The following is a 16,144-nucleotide window of genomic DNA, read 5'->3' on the forward strand; positions in this document are numbered from 1 at the left end:
TGGTTCCCAAGGAACCCGAGGCCGCCCCTTACGAGATATCTGATGACGAGGACATGCCCGAGTTAGAAGCATGTGAGTAGATCGAGATCGAGTCATCTCGAATCTACAGAGGGGGTTATGTTATGACACGCTTTTTCTTCTCTTACCTAAAGAGGCAGGACCTCTAACTTGTACGATATATCGGGAAACTGGTCTGTGCGCATTCATATCTTTGTATATAAGGCTCGCTCTGCTCGCCCATGTAACATAAGCTAGTCCTACCTTAGGAATACTAGTCAATTTGATACCACTCTCGATACAACCTAGTACACGATCTGAGACAACCACTAAGACTAAGAACCTCATCGTCGCTGACGACTTATTAAGAACCCTTCGACATCGTCCTCTTCGACGACCACGAACCTTTGACGTCGTCAACTACGGTGACGACTAATATTCCACATAAGGTCAAGACGCAGTCTTAACACCCATCGCCGTTGATGCGTACTTTCCTAGTTTGCTTCCGAGAGGAATACAGAAACAAATAACGTCAACCTCGCTTGTGGATTGTGTATTCGCTGGAGGGTAGGAATGCTCAGGCCGGTTAATGGGCGGAGCAGCCGATGGGACGCTGTCGGGAGCGAAAGGGGGACTGTCATCCCCTCCATCGTGTTCCGACTCTGCATCTTCGCCCGCTTCCTGGCGCCCTCGCCGTTCGGGAGTAGGTGCTCGGTAAATGAGCTGTATGGTGTCAGTTCGGCGTAAACCAGCTAAAGCATACATGGAACACACACCTGTTTCATTTTAGCAGTAGATACGGGGACAATGCGACGTAACTTGAACATTCTGCGTTCCTCTCGGCGGCCCATGCTATCATCTTGCCCGCGTTGTGTGTTTTCTGGCCCAAATATCCTCTTGAGAGCATGCGTCAGTGCTCTAAAAGCTGAACGAGGACGGGGTAATCCATCATTGCGGGAAGAGTTTTGATTACGTTGGCGCTCCTGGCGTCCGTCACTATTATCGAACCGTTGTGCTCGACGAGGCAGTGGAAACTGAAAGTGTTTGTACCAAAAAGAGGTGAAGAATAAAATAACGACTCACGTTCATGATGCTGTCGTCAGATTCATGAACTATCTGCTGTAAGTAACACTTTTGATGTTTATATGCCGCCAGGCTAAGTCGTTCACATACATCTCATATTGCCTCTCTTCCTACTTCATGGGGAGAACTATTTGAAGGGTCGTTGCCCTTCGCATTCTATTTTGTAATGTCAGCGCGCTACTTATTTGACGAGATCGGATACGCACTTGACCCAAGAGAAGTTTTCCGCTTGCTGCCTCCCATACTCTGATATAGCCGACGTCTCCCCCACTCACGATGCGGAAACCATCCGGCGAAAAGGCAGCTGCAGTTACAGAAAACTTGTGTTCAAGAGAGCGGAGAAGCTCGCCGGTAGTTGCGTTCCAAATGCGAACTGTCCCGTTGTTTGAGGCGCTCAGGAATGTCATCCCATCAGGCGCATACTGGACAGCATTAATCCGACCGTCATGGTTGACATGGAGGAGTTGTTTGCCCGTAGAGATGCTCCATGCGCGTACGGTTCCGACTTTGGAGCCACTGAGTATACAATCCCCATCAGGAGACCAGCAGACTGCCAGCACATAATCGTCGTGCTTGTATAGCGCTATCAGATGGCCGGTATGAGTATCCCAAGCGCACACTGTAGAGTCTTCGGACCCGCTTCCCAGCTTTGAGCCGTCAGAGGACACGCTCAGAGCACAGACACGGCCGTAGTGCCCTTTGATAACACGAAGGGAGCTGCCGGTTTGTGTATCCCATACATGTATAGTGTGGTCGTTACTGGCACTGACAAAACAGGAACCATCAGGGGTGAACTTGACAACTTTGGAGTCCGAGTCTTGGGTATGCGTCGTAATAGGATCGATGACAGGCGTCTTGGTTTCAATGCTCCATATGCAAATGGTGCCATCAAAAGAGCTACTAGCTAATAGCAAACCGTCGGGCGAAATGTCTATGGAGTGGATACCACTGGTGTGAAAAAAGCCAGCATCGATCGAGTCTTCACCGGTTTTCGCATCCCAAATTTTGATTGTGTGGTCATCGCCTGCGCTTGCAAAGTGAAAGCCATCAGGAAACCACGCCAATGAACAAACGTCCAGATACGAGTGCATTCTACATGGTCACAGCATGTTACATTGATAAGTCTCAAAGAACAGCAGAAGGTGGGCTATACGCACAGGTCGCCTTGGGAAAGCTTCGGTTCGTGGCACTTTATACATATGCAAGTCTATGAGTGCTTTCAAAATTCGGGCGGATCACTTACTTGAGGGGAAATGATGTTCCCAGATCCGAGATCTCGAATATTCAAGGCGGAATCTCTTCCACAGACTACCGCACGTTGTGTTGGGGAGACAGAGATAGGTGTATTGAACGACTTGCTGTATACGGGACCCCACAAGCAGTTGCCCGTCAGTGGATCCCACCCGCGAAGGCTTCTGTCTTTTGACGCGCTGACAAGCACCTTGCCATCAGACGCAAACACGAGGTTTGAGATAGGAAGTCTGTGCCCTCTCAAAGGGCCTTGTAGTAGTTTACCAGTGTCTGTGTCCCACAGGCGAATGGTCCAGTCCCGGCTACCACTCGCCAGCAACCGTCCATCGGGGGAATAGGCGACGGCCCATACCTCCGACTTGTGCCGACGAGAGGAGGAAATACGAGCGTCTGCGAATTCACATCCCATACTCGTACCAGGTTGTCGTGGCAAGCACTGGCGATGTGTTTTCCGCAGGGAGAATATGCAACATCAGCAACGTTGGCCGGATGTTCTATGGTATCAACGGACTCTCCGGATTTGGCGTTCCATAGCTGAACTTCCTGTTTTCCGTGTGCACTAGCAATGAGCTTTCCGTCCGGAAGGGTACTCACAGTGGTGGTCGCAGGGCAACGTAAATATGCTCGTAGTGGTGCGCTGTACAAATCGTCATCACGTGCCCAATTTTTGCCTCATCTCCTTTCTCCCCCTTTTCTTGACTGTACCGCGATGGCAGCGCGGCCACCCAAACGCGCAAGGCAAAACTCGCAACGAGGCGAAAAATCCAACAAGCAGGAGATACAAAAGTTCACCTCGTCCAATGACATTCAGATCGCGCTCAAGAATGCAACGCCCGACTCCCTACCCGTCATTCTGTCTGCTCTTCGGAGCACGTTCGCGGTGCAGAACGAAGAGATCATAGCTCCCACAGACACCCGGGCGCTGCTAGCACACTCGTGGGCGGAATCCTCGCCAGGTCTGCCGGTGCTCTTCGACGTATGGGATAGGTCACATCCACATGCGCACGGATCGCTTGCGCCGCTGCTCTTCCTTCTTGCATCGCTGCTCGCAATCCTCTCTCCACATCCTTCGGGAGTAACACTCCTCAAGACCATTCTCACAACGTCGGCACAGCAGCACCAATATGCGGAGAGACTGGCTGGGTATTTGGGGAGCTCGGCTAACGACGTCGTGATGGGTTCGCTCAAGCTATGGCTAGCCATGAGCGAGTTTGGCGGTGGGCGGGAGAGGAAGAGGGTTTGGGAGGTGTTTCCATGGGAGATGAAGGTATGTTTCTCTCCAACCTGCTGTATCCATGTTTTTCTTTCATCCTGTTCTCTTTTCTCTCTTGTATACTAAATCGTAGGACGGCGATTATAGTCCCTTCCAAAGCTCCTATATATGCGCCGTCGATCTTATTCCAAAGTCAAAACTAAAGCAAACGACGCTGACGCTCTCGCTCGACCCGACATACGCACCCTCTACGTCCTCTTCCTCCTCTCTTTCGTGTCCTCGTCTTCCACACGAGTCGTGTTCCTCGGTGCCCAGCGCTTTCACCTCGCTAGCATATTCAAGGGACTCCCTACCGATCCGTTACCGCTCGTTGTGCGGGTCTGTGAGAGGCTGTGGACTGGGTTATGCTGCGATGCGCGCATAGGAGCTGGCGCGAGGGTCGGTGTATTTGGAGTAAAGGAGATCGGGGAGGTACGCAAGCTTCCTCTTCAGCGACAGGTGCTTGTATATGCGTGCTTATATACGTATTCAGATCCTCAAACTGTACGAACGAACGGACCCAGAACCAGGTTTCGCAGCCACCCCCGACGACGACACCGATTCTAGCGCTACGGAGACTGTACCCGCTGACGTCGCGCATCACTTCCTTCTCGCGCTTTGTACACGCCCTGGAATTGGAATTTGCTTCCGCGACCGCGGGTGGTACCCACGCGTTGCCGAGGAGGATGCCCTCGAGGTGCAAGGTGGTGCCGAGGCTGATGCAAATGGCGAAGGCCGTCAAGGCCGTTATATGGGAGGCGGAGATGGTGCAAAAAGTGGCGGCAGTGGGGGGAAGATATACAACAAAGTTCTGGCCCAGGTTCTGCGAACGCTGCGTGTCAACGAGGATGCACGACAGCAGGAACTCGCGCTGAGGATACTGAGTGCATGTCCGGAGCTCGTCGCTGGGTAAGTGCCTTTTTCGTCGTCTTTGGTACAATTTAGTTGACGATGCGGATGCGACGTGGATGTCATCGTGTGCTACAGGTACTGGTCTGCCGCATCCCTAACCCTCGACCCTCGCCTCTCCTCACGGTGGCTGGCGAACGTTGCGTACGCAGGGAGCGTCATCTCTCTCCCCGTTCCCTTCGCGTCCTTCGTCCTCCGTGGCTCGGCCGCTCCCTCGTTGTCCAAGGCTCAGCTATCGGCGTCTGCGGACGCTGATGAACCGCTGTACAACCCTGTCCCGCCCCCACACCCAAATATCCTCGGCAACATCTTCCCCTCGGTCGGATCGTCGTCGTCTATCTCAATAGCTGGTGGCGGTGGCGGAGGCGCTGAAGTTACCAAAGGCCTCTTCACTCGGGGCGTGCAGCATACGTCTCCGCTCGTGCGACACGCGAGCGCTCTGCTCCTTGTGCGGTGTTTGATGAAGTACGAGGCTGTGCGCAACGCTTTCGGACGCGTCGTCGAGGGCGGCGATTCCGCAGCCGGCAGCAAAGGGAGCGGCGGCGGCGGCAGTATCGAGGTCCTTCCCGAGGACATCGCGGGCCTGCGCCGGATGCGCGAAGGCAGGGAAGGCGGAGCGGGGGGAGGGGCTGAGAACGGCGGGGGCATGTGGGCTGCGAGGAGAGCGGAGCTTGCGAGGGAGGTGAGGCGGCGGGTCCCGGATTTCCAGGTTATCGTCGCTTTTGCGCAGGTCAGCGCGTCGACGGTTTCTTCGTCCGGTGCGACGGTGTCCGAGGCAGCCGATGCGGACTCGGGCCTAAAAAAGGACGCCAATGTGGCGGTTCAAGCGCCCAACGAGGTTCAACAGGCGCTCTTGTCGGAGGTGGCGCTGCGGCTGGTGTGGCTGTATCATCGGTGCGTGCCGGATGCGGTGGCGGAGGTGCGGTTCGATGTCGGGAAGCTGCTCCTCGGTGGTGGATTTTTGCCTGCCTCTGTGTCCTCGAGCGGGCCGGACGCGGACGTTGAGATGTCAGAGGAAGATCCAAAACAGGGTGGTGGGACGGCTGTAGCACTTCAGCGCGTAAAGCAGCTTCATATTCTGCGTCTGCTGAAGGAGAGCGAGCAGTTTGTGTGGAGTGCGAAGATCGGTGAGTGGTTTTTATTCACCTTTCCGCTACTAAAGAATGTGCAGCTGACTACGGCCGTGTCATTTAATCTCTCCAGCTAACTCCTCGCACACGCCCTTATTTGTCCTCTTGACGGCCTTCACGCACGCCCCTCCCGCTTCCGCACTTCGCATGGCGCTCCACGCGCTCCTTGTGCACCTCCTGGGGACCAGCATCCTCTTCCAAAACGCGCCGGGAACCGTAGACGTATGGCTCGCCGCCCTCCCGAGCTCCGGGAACGGGAACGACGAAGAGCACCGAAAAGCGACGGTTGAGTTCCTCGACGAGTGCGTGCAGCGCGGGATGCGTACGCCGTACCGGTACTACGAGGCGCTCGACGGGTTCGGTCTTGCCAGCGCTGGCACTGGTCGGCCAGAAAGCGAAGATGACGTCGAGATGTCCGACGGCCCTCGCGAGGGCGGAGCCGAGGCGCAGACTCGGGCGGCGGTGGCGGTGTCTCCGCTGTTGGCTGTCGTGGAGGAGCAGATACGCACGAAGCTCGCTGGGCGGCATATTTTGGCTGCTTCTGCGCCTGCGGTGGTGAGGTTTGCGCGGAGGGTGGTGGTTGGGCTGCGCGGGACGACGCAGGATGTGCATGTGCTGGGTGCTGTGGGTGAGGCGCTTGGTGCTGCTGTGGTTGTTGCGCCTGAGGAGGTGTATGGGGGCGTGGTGGAGAGGTTGCGCGATGAGTGTGCGGGGATGAAGATGGGGTTGGCGTGGCCGGAAGGCGAGGCGGGCGAGGCGGGGGGTGGAGATGAGGACGGGTACGTTCGTTCTCGGTGTATGGGTCGGCAGTTGATTGATCATCTTATCATGCCAGGTCTTTTGAGTCGCTTCTCTACGGCACTCCTCCCTCCGCGCTCACGAATCCCACACGCCGTCGCATTCTCGTTGCAGCGCTGTTGGGCTCGGAGACAACATTCACGCCGCGACGCGTCACTCTCGAGCGCGCACTGTGCGTACTGTGCCAGGCTATAGAGGCTAGCCGCACCTTGTCCAATCTCAGGCGTGATTTGCTATTACTTGTGGGCGATATATGTCGTGCCGCGAGCGAAAGCAGCGTAGCGAGTGCGAAGGACCTCAAAGACCTGAGACGATGGTTGTTTGAGGAGAATAGAGTGTTTAAGGGTCTGTGCACGGAGGAGGGGATGGCGGGCGAGGTCTCTGAAGGTAAGGCCGCATGTCTATCGCAAAGACGACGCTGAGCATGAATATCTAGCCCTCGCGAAAGTGGTACAGACGATGCTGGATCCTGCCCAGTTGCATGACAGGAAGCTTACTGCTGCGTTTAGCGCGTATTGGGCCGAGGTGTGCAAGCGTACAGTGGAGGATGGCGGACTTCCCGAAGTGAGTAAATCATATGAGACAGTTGCGCAAACACGCTACTGATACCTGGCTCCACTTTGTCAGATTACGCCTCTCATGCTCTGGCTCCCATTCGCTGACCCCGCCATCCTGTTCGACCTCCTCGAGCACTTCACGACGTCCCCCTCTTCTTCTCGCGTTTCCCTCCCAACATCGGTCCTCGAAGTCATCCTTCATGCACTCCGTACTGCCCTTCACACGGATGCCACCCTGGGACGCCGATGCTCACAGCTGTTCAACCTACGTGAATTGGTCCCAAGCGGGGGAGAAGCGGGCGAGGCCCTCGAAGAGCTCATCGCGAGCGCTGTGGCTCTGCAGCTCCCTCCTTCCTGTGACGGTTTCGCGCCGCGCTTCAACGGATTCGGTCGGAATCTGCTTGACGCTGGCGGTATGCGGACGGACACAGCAAGCATACTCCCAGAAAACGTCTTCTCGCAGTTTCTCACTCAGGACCGGTGGACGAAACACACGGCGCAGATCGTCGCTGCTCTCATATATGCGCGCAGGACGTGCGTGGACGACTTCGCTGCGTGGCTCGGGGTTCCGGGTACCGACAAAGCGGTGGCGCAGATAGAGACGGCGTGTCTTGCAAAGGCGATGCACGCCTTCCTTGACTGTGTGGATATTACGGGTCGCCGCGACCTTGTCGACTCGCTCTTGGAAGGACACGCAGACGTACTGGGGAGTGTGTTCGAGCGGCTGCTTCCGGATCCGAAGAAAGGGAAACGCGCATTTGCTGAAGAGGAAGAGGAGGTAACGAGGAAGAGTAGCACTGCATGTGTTGCCCTGTTTTTGAAACTCTCCTCTGGACCTCTAAGGGAGACTATGGCGAAGAAGCTTCTCGCGCGGATGAAGAAGACGTCGTTTGAGAAGTGCACGACCGAGTTTGTCGAAATTGGGGTGGCGCTTTGCTCTGCAGGTGGAACTGTGAGAGCGGAGGGAGAGAGTCTGAGCGGGGTGATAGAGGGCGTCGTCGATAGGGGTTTAGGCTGGGCAGTGCGATGGTTACCTGAGAAGGATGCTAACGAGGGAGAGAGGACACTTGGAAGACTTGGTGAGTCGATTGTCGTGTTTCGAATGACTAGGAACGTGGGCTGATCTTAGCCTGGTGGTAGATTGGTTGATTAGACATTCGGGTGTGCAGCTGAAGGCACATCTCGTCGAGCCTGTGCTCGTGGCTGCGATTCAATCGTGTTTGGGCGATGCTGGTGTGGTGCGATTCTGCACGACGCTTGTTCGCCGTGTTTCGCTCAAGGTGAGGCCCTGTTCATATTCGCGATAGTTTACCGATTTCGATCACTAAACGTTCGCCTACATTCACCAGCCTGTCATCGTCAACCGCCTCATACAATCCACCTTGCAACATCCTTCTCTCCTAAAGACTGCTCCTTTTACAAATCCACATACCGCTTTATCCCGCTTCCTTCTCGCCCTCTTCCGCACGCACCCAACAAACACTTGCCAGCCGTCGCATGTCCAGCCACTCATTCGGATCTACGGTGGTACAACCTCGCCAGGCGACCAAGCCCTACTCACCATTTTCCGGTTGTTTGAACGCACAAAGGGCATGACAACGGCATCGGTGCTCGGTCGCTGGTCTGGCGCCGCCGGTGCTGAGGGAAGGGCAGGTACCGAGAGCGGAGGGGAGCTGGAAGCTGTGCTGAGCCTGGAGCCAATCAGAGCGCTGAGGACGTGTTTGGCGTTCCCTGCGTGGCGTGCTTTCTCAGCCGACGAGGAGGAGTATGAAGCGAAGGGCGACGAGGAAGATATGCACGGTGGAGAGCCGGATGTATACGACCCTGTGTTCGTCGTGGCGCTCTTTGCCCGCATGCTTGCCTCGCATCCACCTAGTACAGGCATGGGCTGGGTGGAGGTCTTCCGGACGAATGCTGTCAGCATTCTGGTGAAGTGTTTGTCGGCTAAGGACGCGGGGCTGAGAAGTGCAGCGCTGTCAGGAATTGTCGGGGTGTGGAAGCTATTGCAGGTAAGCTTGCGATTGCCATTTGATAATCAGTCGGATACTCAAAGCCGCATGGAAATTGTCTAGGACGACTTTCAAATGCTCGAGAAGGCACACGTGCTCTACACACTCAATATCCTCAAGGACACTCTTCCAAGCACCGAAAATGACGATGTACCCTTCCTTCCATCACACACCACCCTCCTCCTTGCACAGGCCCTCCGCGGCATCTTCTACCCCTCGAACTTCATCTACCCCTTTACTGCGCGCTTCCTCTTGCAACGCCCCACCCTCGACACATCTGACGTACCACTGCTCTATGCGATGCTCTATAGCGGCACCGACGCCTGGAAAAAAGAACGTCTCTGGATCGTGCGTTTCCTCGCTGACGGGATGGCGCGCAGTGCGGACTGGCATGTTCTGAAGCGGAGACACACGTGGGGATTGCTCGCGAGCGTGTACCAGGGCGAGACGCGGGATGCAGGGCTCAGGAGCGGAGTGATAGATGTGCTTGTGAATCTGACAGCGTGCGCGACGGCGTGTACGGCGCTTGTGGTCAGGGAGGGGGTGCTGGGATGGGTCGAAATGATGTTGATGGAGCAGCAGGGTGGCGAGCGACACGGGAGGATGGTGACGCCTGCAGACGTGTGGTTGAAGGTGTTGGAGAATGTCTTGGTGGTCGTGGATGCAGGGACATTGGATCGGGCTACGGGCGGGGCTTGGAGAGGTAACGTGAGGAGATGTTTGGAAGCTATCCTACGGAGAGGTAAGCAAGCGCAATATGCGACAACCATATGGTGGACTCATTTCCGTTGGACCACAGGGCTGTCTCTGGGGACTCTGCGACACGCAGTCCGCGTCATTCTCCGTCTAAATCTTCTTCCTGCTCACCATGCTTCATCGTGTGAGCATAACACGGAGCTCCTGCGCACTGCATTGCGGAAGGTCGTGGCGTTCGAACAGGAAATTCTGGCCGTTGCCAGCACCTCTTCGCCTTTGGAATGCACCCATGGTCGCCACTGGGACCTCGCGCTGCCTCCACATCGCTCCCACGATGTCTCTCCTTCCGAGGCACAGAATGGAGACGAGACGCAGTGCCCTGCAAGGAGGCTGAGCCTTTGGGGTGCCTCGGTAGAAGAACTGTGGCGGTGCATCAGCGAGACAGCGTCAGCTGGGTCTGCATCTTCAAGCTCAGAGTCACATGTCTGGCAAGCGCTCACCGGGCGGCTGCTGGTGTGGCGGGCGATTTTGGGGAGCGAACAGTGCGCTGTGGGAGAATGGGCGAGGAGGGAGACTGTGAAGGGCTTGCATGTCGAGGGCGAAGCGGATCGAAAAGCAGGGCGGTAACAAAAAGGATCGTACTATGCGTCTTGACATTTACTCCCCGAAATCTCAAGGAACATTAATTTGTTTTTGCTATATTTTCAGAAGGCTAAATGGCATTAGCGACAAGCGATAAGTTGTGTCTAGAGGACCAAGGCCGGTTCTTGACGGCTTTCATCAACATCCTCTGGACCTAATATGTGCATGCTTTCGATCCCCATTTTCATTTTCTTCGTCCACATTATAGGTTCTGAGGTAGCTCATAAGGTGGTAGGGTTTGTCCTACCCCATTTTCAATGATCTTATTAGAACTTTGCTGGTGCCACAGGCCTCCAACATAACCCCAGGAAAAGAATTGGGACGTTTCCGATCCTGTAACATGCAAAATGCAAGTGCTTGATGATCGACACCACCGTGACATGTACCACAGTTGCAGATCTCAACCAGTATACTACCGGTAGATTTTTCCAGCTGTATATGCATTTCATGCTTAGTGCCACTAGAATTCTCCAGCGACAAATCGCCCTGGTGACATACCATTACATTCCGCGGCACCAACAGGCTGTTCTCGCTACATATACATATATTGCGGCCATACCATCTCTGACGGCCCTGTAACAGCCCTAAATGAGCTCGCAAGTGCCTCTCTTCAGAATTGATATATGTTGCGGTTGCCTTCGCATCTCTGAAGCAACTGATTTCAAGTTCAAAAGCGGTGGCGGCATTGCAGGTCTCGCTCTCGCAGTTGCACTTAGCCGAGTAACGGATGTGAACGTGCAACTATACGAGTCTGCAGGACGCTTCCCGGAGATAGGCGGGGGTGTAGTGATGTGGTTTAGGGCATGGCGAATTTTAGAGTTGCTTGGTCTTGCGGAGGACTTTGCCAAAGTTGCCAACGCTCCTCCCGGTGGCGATTCAGGTGAGACTCTAGTATTACCATTTCGATAGAGCCTTTACCGTTCTGACATCCTGAATCAGGAGTAGGGTTTGATTCTCGTCGGTCGCATAAAGCTGGAGAAGGATTTCGCTTTGCGTTGTTTGAGCCTCCTTGTGAGTAATCGGCATCCGTTTGTGTACTCGTACCTTTCGTTCTTACACATGGGTACGGACTAAAGATGGATGCATCCGCTTTCATCGTGCCCAAATTCTAGGTGTTTTGATTGTCAATCTTCCCCTAAAGCCAACGCTATTTTGGAAAGCTCGCAGAAGACTGGCCGTATGTATGAGCTTTGTGATGAATTTCCCGGTGAACGCTATGAGGAACCAGGTCTAGTAGTTGCGCGTATGTGGGACTGGCTTTTGGAGGGAGACCCTGAGTCAGACACTCGGGAAGCGTTGGATGTAATGCATTTCTCAATGAGGGACGGTAGCACACTGGTGAGCGAATCTCTATGCAGTCCGGCGACTTGAGTCTGATATATTCTCGTTAGAATCAGAAGACGCCACTCAAATCAGGACGAGACAAAGCAAAGATTACTATGTGCACGATACTCTCATTATTACTGATATCTTGGTATTCCTAGAAATCGAGCAACGCGCTCTCATTCCTTTCCTTCTGGCTTAGATCGTGACTCACTGAGCCGTAGTTATGGGTGGCCAGCATCTTTAGGGCGTCGTTGTATTGAAATAGACTCGTTAAGCTCTAATTAACATATAGTGCTACTTGCGTGCTAGTACATTGAGATAGCTGCTGGCGGGTGAATGATTGATGTGGGGCCGCCCCCGTTCCTTGTGCCTGAATCGATGACATGGTGATTGGCTCCGGCTCACCGGCGCCCGTTCCTTAACTCGCTCGTTCAGCTTCTCTCCCTCCGTCCACCACCTCCCTCTCCTTCCGCCTCCCTCTTATCACTGCACGAGCATAGGTAGCGCTATCCTGCCGCAGCCTCGACAGTCGCTGCTACCTCCATTCGACTCGCGGACTCTAGCTTCATGCTGTAGACCGTGTCACACGACGCATCATATACCAAAGCCTATCATACCCTAATCAAGGTTCCCAGACGGCGCGGCTCCGCAATGGACGACGGTACCGAGCTCGAGGCACGCCCTCGTTCTCACACCACAAACAGTCAGGATTCATCAAAGACCCTCACGGGGCAGAGATCCTATTCAGTCTCTATCAAGAAGGGGTCATTGGACGGGCAGCGGGATGTCTCGAGTGTTCTCAGCGTGAGAGAGGAGGACGTGGAGGAGGCGCCGGGAGAGTACAGGCTATACAAGCGGAGGTTTGTAGGACTTGTTGGACTGGTAAGTGCCTGCGCTTTATTCTCCCCTCCTGGTGAGTCCATGAATGGACGATGTCCCAGATGGTCCTCGGCGTCGTGACTGCCATGCCATGGCCATGGTTTGGGCCTATATCTACTGCCAGTGAGTGGATCAGTCCCTGTCACTGTAGAATGGAGGTCATACCCCAACGCTTCTCCATCGAAAGCCGCTGCCCAGTTTCATATATCCGTTGACCAGGTCAACTGGCTCGGCAATATCGTCGCCCTTGTATACCTCCCTGTTTCATTAATGATACCTTTATTTATCGACCGGTTCGGGATACGGCGAGTGGTGCGTTTCCGTCATTATCTATGTTATATTCGTACCTTGACGACTGACCCTCCCTCTATATACTCACCAAGGCTGACTTTGGCGTTGTCATGATGCTCATCGGGGCATGGATCCGATACGCAGGAACGATCCCGTCTTTATCGCCCGGAGGCTCCTATGCACTTCTATTCCTCGGCCAGGTATGCCAACTTCGTCGAAAACGTGACGCGGTAGAGTACTCAAGTGTATTCGCGTGCAGTTTATATCCGCTATCGTGCAGCCTATATTCCAGGTCCTCGGGCCGCTATACTCTGAAAGATGGTTCAACCTCCGAGGGAGGACGACTGCGACCATGTTGATTGGTATAGCGAACCCCGTGGGTGGAGGTCTGAGCCAGCTGCTTTCGCCTCTGGTCGGCACGCCGAAGCAATCGGTGCGTTCTTTTTCGGCTTTCACCTTGTGTCTGGTTCTTGATCTTGTCGCTTGGCTTGATGTCAGGTTCTCGTGCTCGCTATCATATCGTCCGTTGCGTCTCCTGCTACATTTCTGATTGGCGAGCGGCCGCCTACACCACCGAGTACGTGTATCTCGCCCTATGAGAATGCAGAAACCAACGTGATATGCAGCTTATTCTGGATCGAAGCCTTCCGAGTCTATATTGTCCCTCCTCCGCGCTATGCTCGGCATGAAGTGCCCCAAGAGAGCATACATGTCCCCGCGCGAGCGGCTGGACTTTGCGTTTGTCATTCTCATCTTTGGCGTTCTCGTCGGCGCGTGCGTATCATCCCACTTCCATCCCTCCTCTTCTAAAATACTTACACCACCCCTTCGCAAAACAACGTAACCAGAACCAACGCCTTCTCCGTCCTCTCCGCCGAATACCTCGAGCCCGCGGGGTACAGCGACGACCTCATCGGGCTCATGGGCGCGACCCTGCTCCTCGCCGGGATCGTCGGCGCCATCGCCACCGCGCCTTTATTCGACCGGTACTTCACGCACCACTACGGGCACACGCTCAAGACGCTCGTCCCGCTCGTCGCCGCCGGGTGGCTCTCGCTCGTGTGGGCGGTGCGGCCGGACAACGCGGGCGCGCTGTTCGCGATCTTTGCGGTCGTGGGCGCGGGGTCCGTGGTGATGCTCCCGATTGGGCTCGAGCTGGGGTGCGAGTTGACGCGGAATGCGGACGGGAGTGCGGCGCTGCTTTGGTGTAGTGGGAATTTGTTTGGGGTGGTTATGATTCTTGGTGCGTGGGGTTTTTGGGTTTATTTGATTTCACGGTTATGGTTTCATCGATCATCGTAAATATCTGGCTGACGTTCAATGGTTGCTGTGGCGTACAGCCGAAGGCGCCCTCCGTGCTGGCGCAGACGCGGCGCTGCCACATGATATGCACAAGGGAATTATTTTGCAGGGCGCCCTTGTAGTTGGGTTCGGTGTCACCGTGTTCGGACTACGGGCAAAGCAGGCGCGAAGGCAGATGGACGAGGCAATGCAGAAGGAGGGCACACGTGCGGTTGAGAATGCCGGAGATGGGGAGGCGTAAGATGTTGCGAGTCGTTGAGTACGGGTCGGGGGATTTGGTTGTGGGCTGGGAATATCGGATATTCGGTTGCGTGTAGGAGGGTGCGGGTTTGTGATTTATGCTTTTATCTAAGTTTGTGTTGTATAATTATGTGTACGTATTAGTACGATCTCGGCACAATGTACGAAGACTTCAACCAGGTACTGGTTGGAGGGCGAAGGCTATATCTACTTGAACGTATCAAGAAACTGGCAGCATGGGCACTTTATTATTTCACAAAAGATGTGTGCAACGACAGCTGAGATTTGATTCGCTTCTTTTCTGTCTTCGGAGACACGTATTTCTATGTTGAATGAAATTCGGTAGGGGTGTTCTGAAGGGGACCGATACTAGCATGCGGCGATGTGCATGCAGGATTTTGACATGACGGGTGAACATCTACAGCCTCCCGAGACGACTCCCAGCAGCCATTACGCTGACTCATTGTGTGTGTTCTAGCTCGGGCCGTCGAACCAACGACGTCGGCCGCTGGACGGGTGATTTGAGGAATTATGTTACGAGCGAAAGAACGGTTGGTCGCGGCGGTCCTTATCTCGGTCATTCTCGTCGCCAACATTCGCGAGGCAGTTCGGGTCATGAGACTGAAAACGCGGGTTTAGCGTTGAGCTTTTGGGGATGCATTTTGATCAAGTTAATTGTGTGAGAGAGACGTCTAGAACCAAAGCAGCCCTGTCACGAACCGGTAGCCGGAGTATGTGTAGAGGGTATCACATGGGTGTAGAGGTAACAGCGATATCAAGTGTTTAGGAAATGTGGCGCACTCGTAGTTATGTATTACGTGCTTACGGAAATGCATAGTCTCGGAGCGTGTCTACTGGTTTCATTACATGAAAACACACTAGGAAAACGAGAGAAAACGGAGGATAAAGCAAACGGAGACAGACACATGAAGAAAAATCGAGACTAATGGCTTATGATATGGCACGGCGCGAAATAGTCCCCCGATTACCCGGATAAGATTCACTAGTGTCTTTGCGTGGAATCTCCGTTTTCCCCATCTGATGTAAGTCGTCGGCGCAAGGCATCGCAAGACCTAAGAAGCAGTCACGAGCGCAATCGCTTTCTTCTACATTTACCTGAAAAATATGATATCATGTCGTAATGGCGGTCGATGGCTCCTCATTCATTAGAACGAATACCAGCTAGTACCGTGTATGCAGAAGAGCCGGTCTTGGAGTCTAGTTACACTCTACAAGAGGCGGTGTAGCGAGTAAGAGGAGATAAAGATGGTTCAAACTGTTCAATGCCCCATGTAGTTGCTCCATGACGTTACCATTGCGCCTGCTTCGAAACTTCCGCGGGGTTTCAGCAGGTGGAATCTAGGAGTGTAAGAGCGTTCACCTGCTGGAAAGCTCCTGTAAGTGTTCGAATTTCGGCCCCCCTTAACATGCATACAGGGGTGTTATCGTTTCCTCTCAACATACGGAAGTCATATGTGCTTGGTCGAGTTAGGTGGAGCGATCGGTACGCAGTTAAGGTATGCACTGCCACAATTAAAGTCCACGACGTCGGACGAGTGTTTGACAGTCCACAATGACATAGTTCGTGGGAAGATCTGCATTTGCCGGCGGGGGCATATCCCAATAGGGGTTTCGTGGGGGATTTTGTGGGGGGTTCCCACGCCACGCCCTCTTCGGTGCCTGTGACGATGATTTGAGTTTCACGTGGTGAAACGTTCCGCGCCAGGTTTGCTTCCACTCCCGCCGAGTTCCAGCACCCATTTAACCCTTTCATCCCGCTCC

The 16,144-nt window shown here is 54.4% G+C and overlaps 3 protein-coding genes across 3 annotated transcripts; 2 read left to right on the forward strand and 1 right to left on the reverse strand.

Moving 5' to 3' along the window:
* Window positions 1-1,190: 1,190 nt before the first annotated feature.
* Window positions 1,191-2,740, reverse strand: CONPUDRAFT_55108 (WD40 repeat-like protein; the record flags this gene model as incomplete). The annotated part of the gene is made up of 2 exons (XM_007769249.1): window positions 1,191-1,874; window positions 2,543-2,740. The coding sequence occupies 2 exons, from the start codon at window positions 2,738-2,740 to the stop codon at window positions 1,191-1,193; spliced, it is 882 nt and encodes a 293-aa protein (XP_007767439.1).
* Window positions 2,741-3,040: 300 nt separating this feature from the next.
* On the forward strand, window positions 3,041-10,796 carry CONPUDRAFT_143472 (uncharacterized protein; the record flags this gene model as incomplete). Its single annotated transcript, XM_007769475.1, has 14 exons — window positions 3,041-3,598; window positions 3,692-4,015; window positions 4,077-4,492; window positions 4,571-5,619; window positions 5,696-6,401; window positions 6,458-6,807; window positions 6,857-6,984; window positions 7,048-8,056; window positions 8,118-8,257; window positions 8,327-8,986; window positions 9,050-9,728; window positions 9,786-10,552; window positions 10,614-10,742; window positions 10,789-10,796. 12 exons carry the CDS (start codon window positions 3,041-3,043, stop codon window positions 10,307-10,309), a joined length of 6,543 nt encoding a protein of 2,180 aa, XP_007767665.1. The 3' UTR covers window positions 10,310-10,552; window positions 10,614-10,742; window positions 10,789-10,796.
* A 1,331-nt stretch (window positions 10,797-12,127) lies between these two features.
* Window positions 12,128-14,449, forward strand: CONPUDRAFT_102513 (MFS general substrate transporter). Its single transcript, XM_007769476.1, has 9 exons — window positions 12,128-12,532; window positions 12,592-12,652; window positions 12,717-12,841; window positions 12,913-13,020; window positions 13,080-13,253; window positions 13,319-13,397; window positions 13,447-13,594; window positions 13,669-14,063; window positions 14,161-14,449. Exons 1-9 carry the CDS (start codon window positions 12,302-12,304, stop codon window positions 14,361-14,363), a joined length of 1,524 nt encoding a protein of 507 aa, XP_007767666.1. The 5' UTR covers window positions 12,128-12,301; the 3' UTR covers window positions 14,364-14,449.
* The last annotated feature ends 1,695 nt before the right edge of the window (window positions 14,450-16,144 follow it).

This window comes from Coniophora puteana, assembly GCF_000271625.1.
Source record: "Coniophora puteana RWD-64-598 SS2 unplaced genomic scaffold CONPUscaffold_5, whole genome shotgun sequence".
NCBI classification, from domain to species: domain Eukaryota; kingdom Fungi; phylum Basidiomycota; class Agaricomycetes; order Boletales; family Coniophoraceae; genus Coniophora; species Coniophora puteana.

Bases quoted from the DNA above. Each gene is read 5' to 3' on its own strand.
- CONPUDRAFT_102513 (XM_007769476.1), top strand. From the start codon at position 12,302: ATGGACGACGGTACCGAGCTCGAGGCACGCCCTCGTTCTCACACCACA. The intron at 12,842-12,912 runs GTGCGTTTCCGT...ATACTCACCAAG, and splicing joins GGTTCGGGATACGGCGAGTG to GCTGACTTTGGCGTTGTCAT. The intron at 13,254-13,318 runs GTGCGTTCTTTT...GCTTGATGTCAG, and splicing joins TCGGCACGCCGAAGCAATCG to GTTCTCGTGCTCGCTATCAT.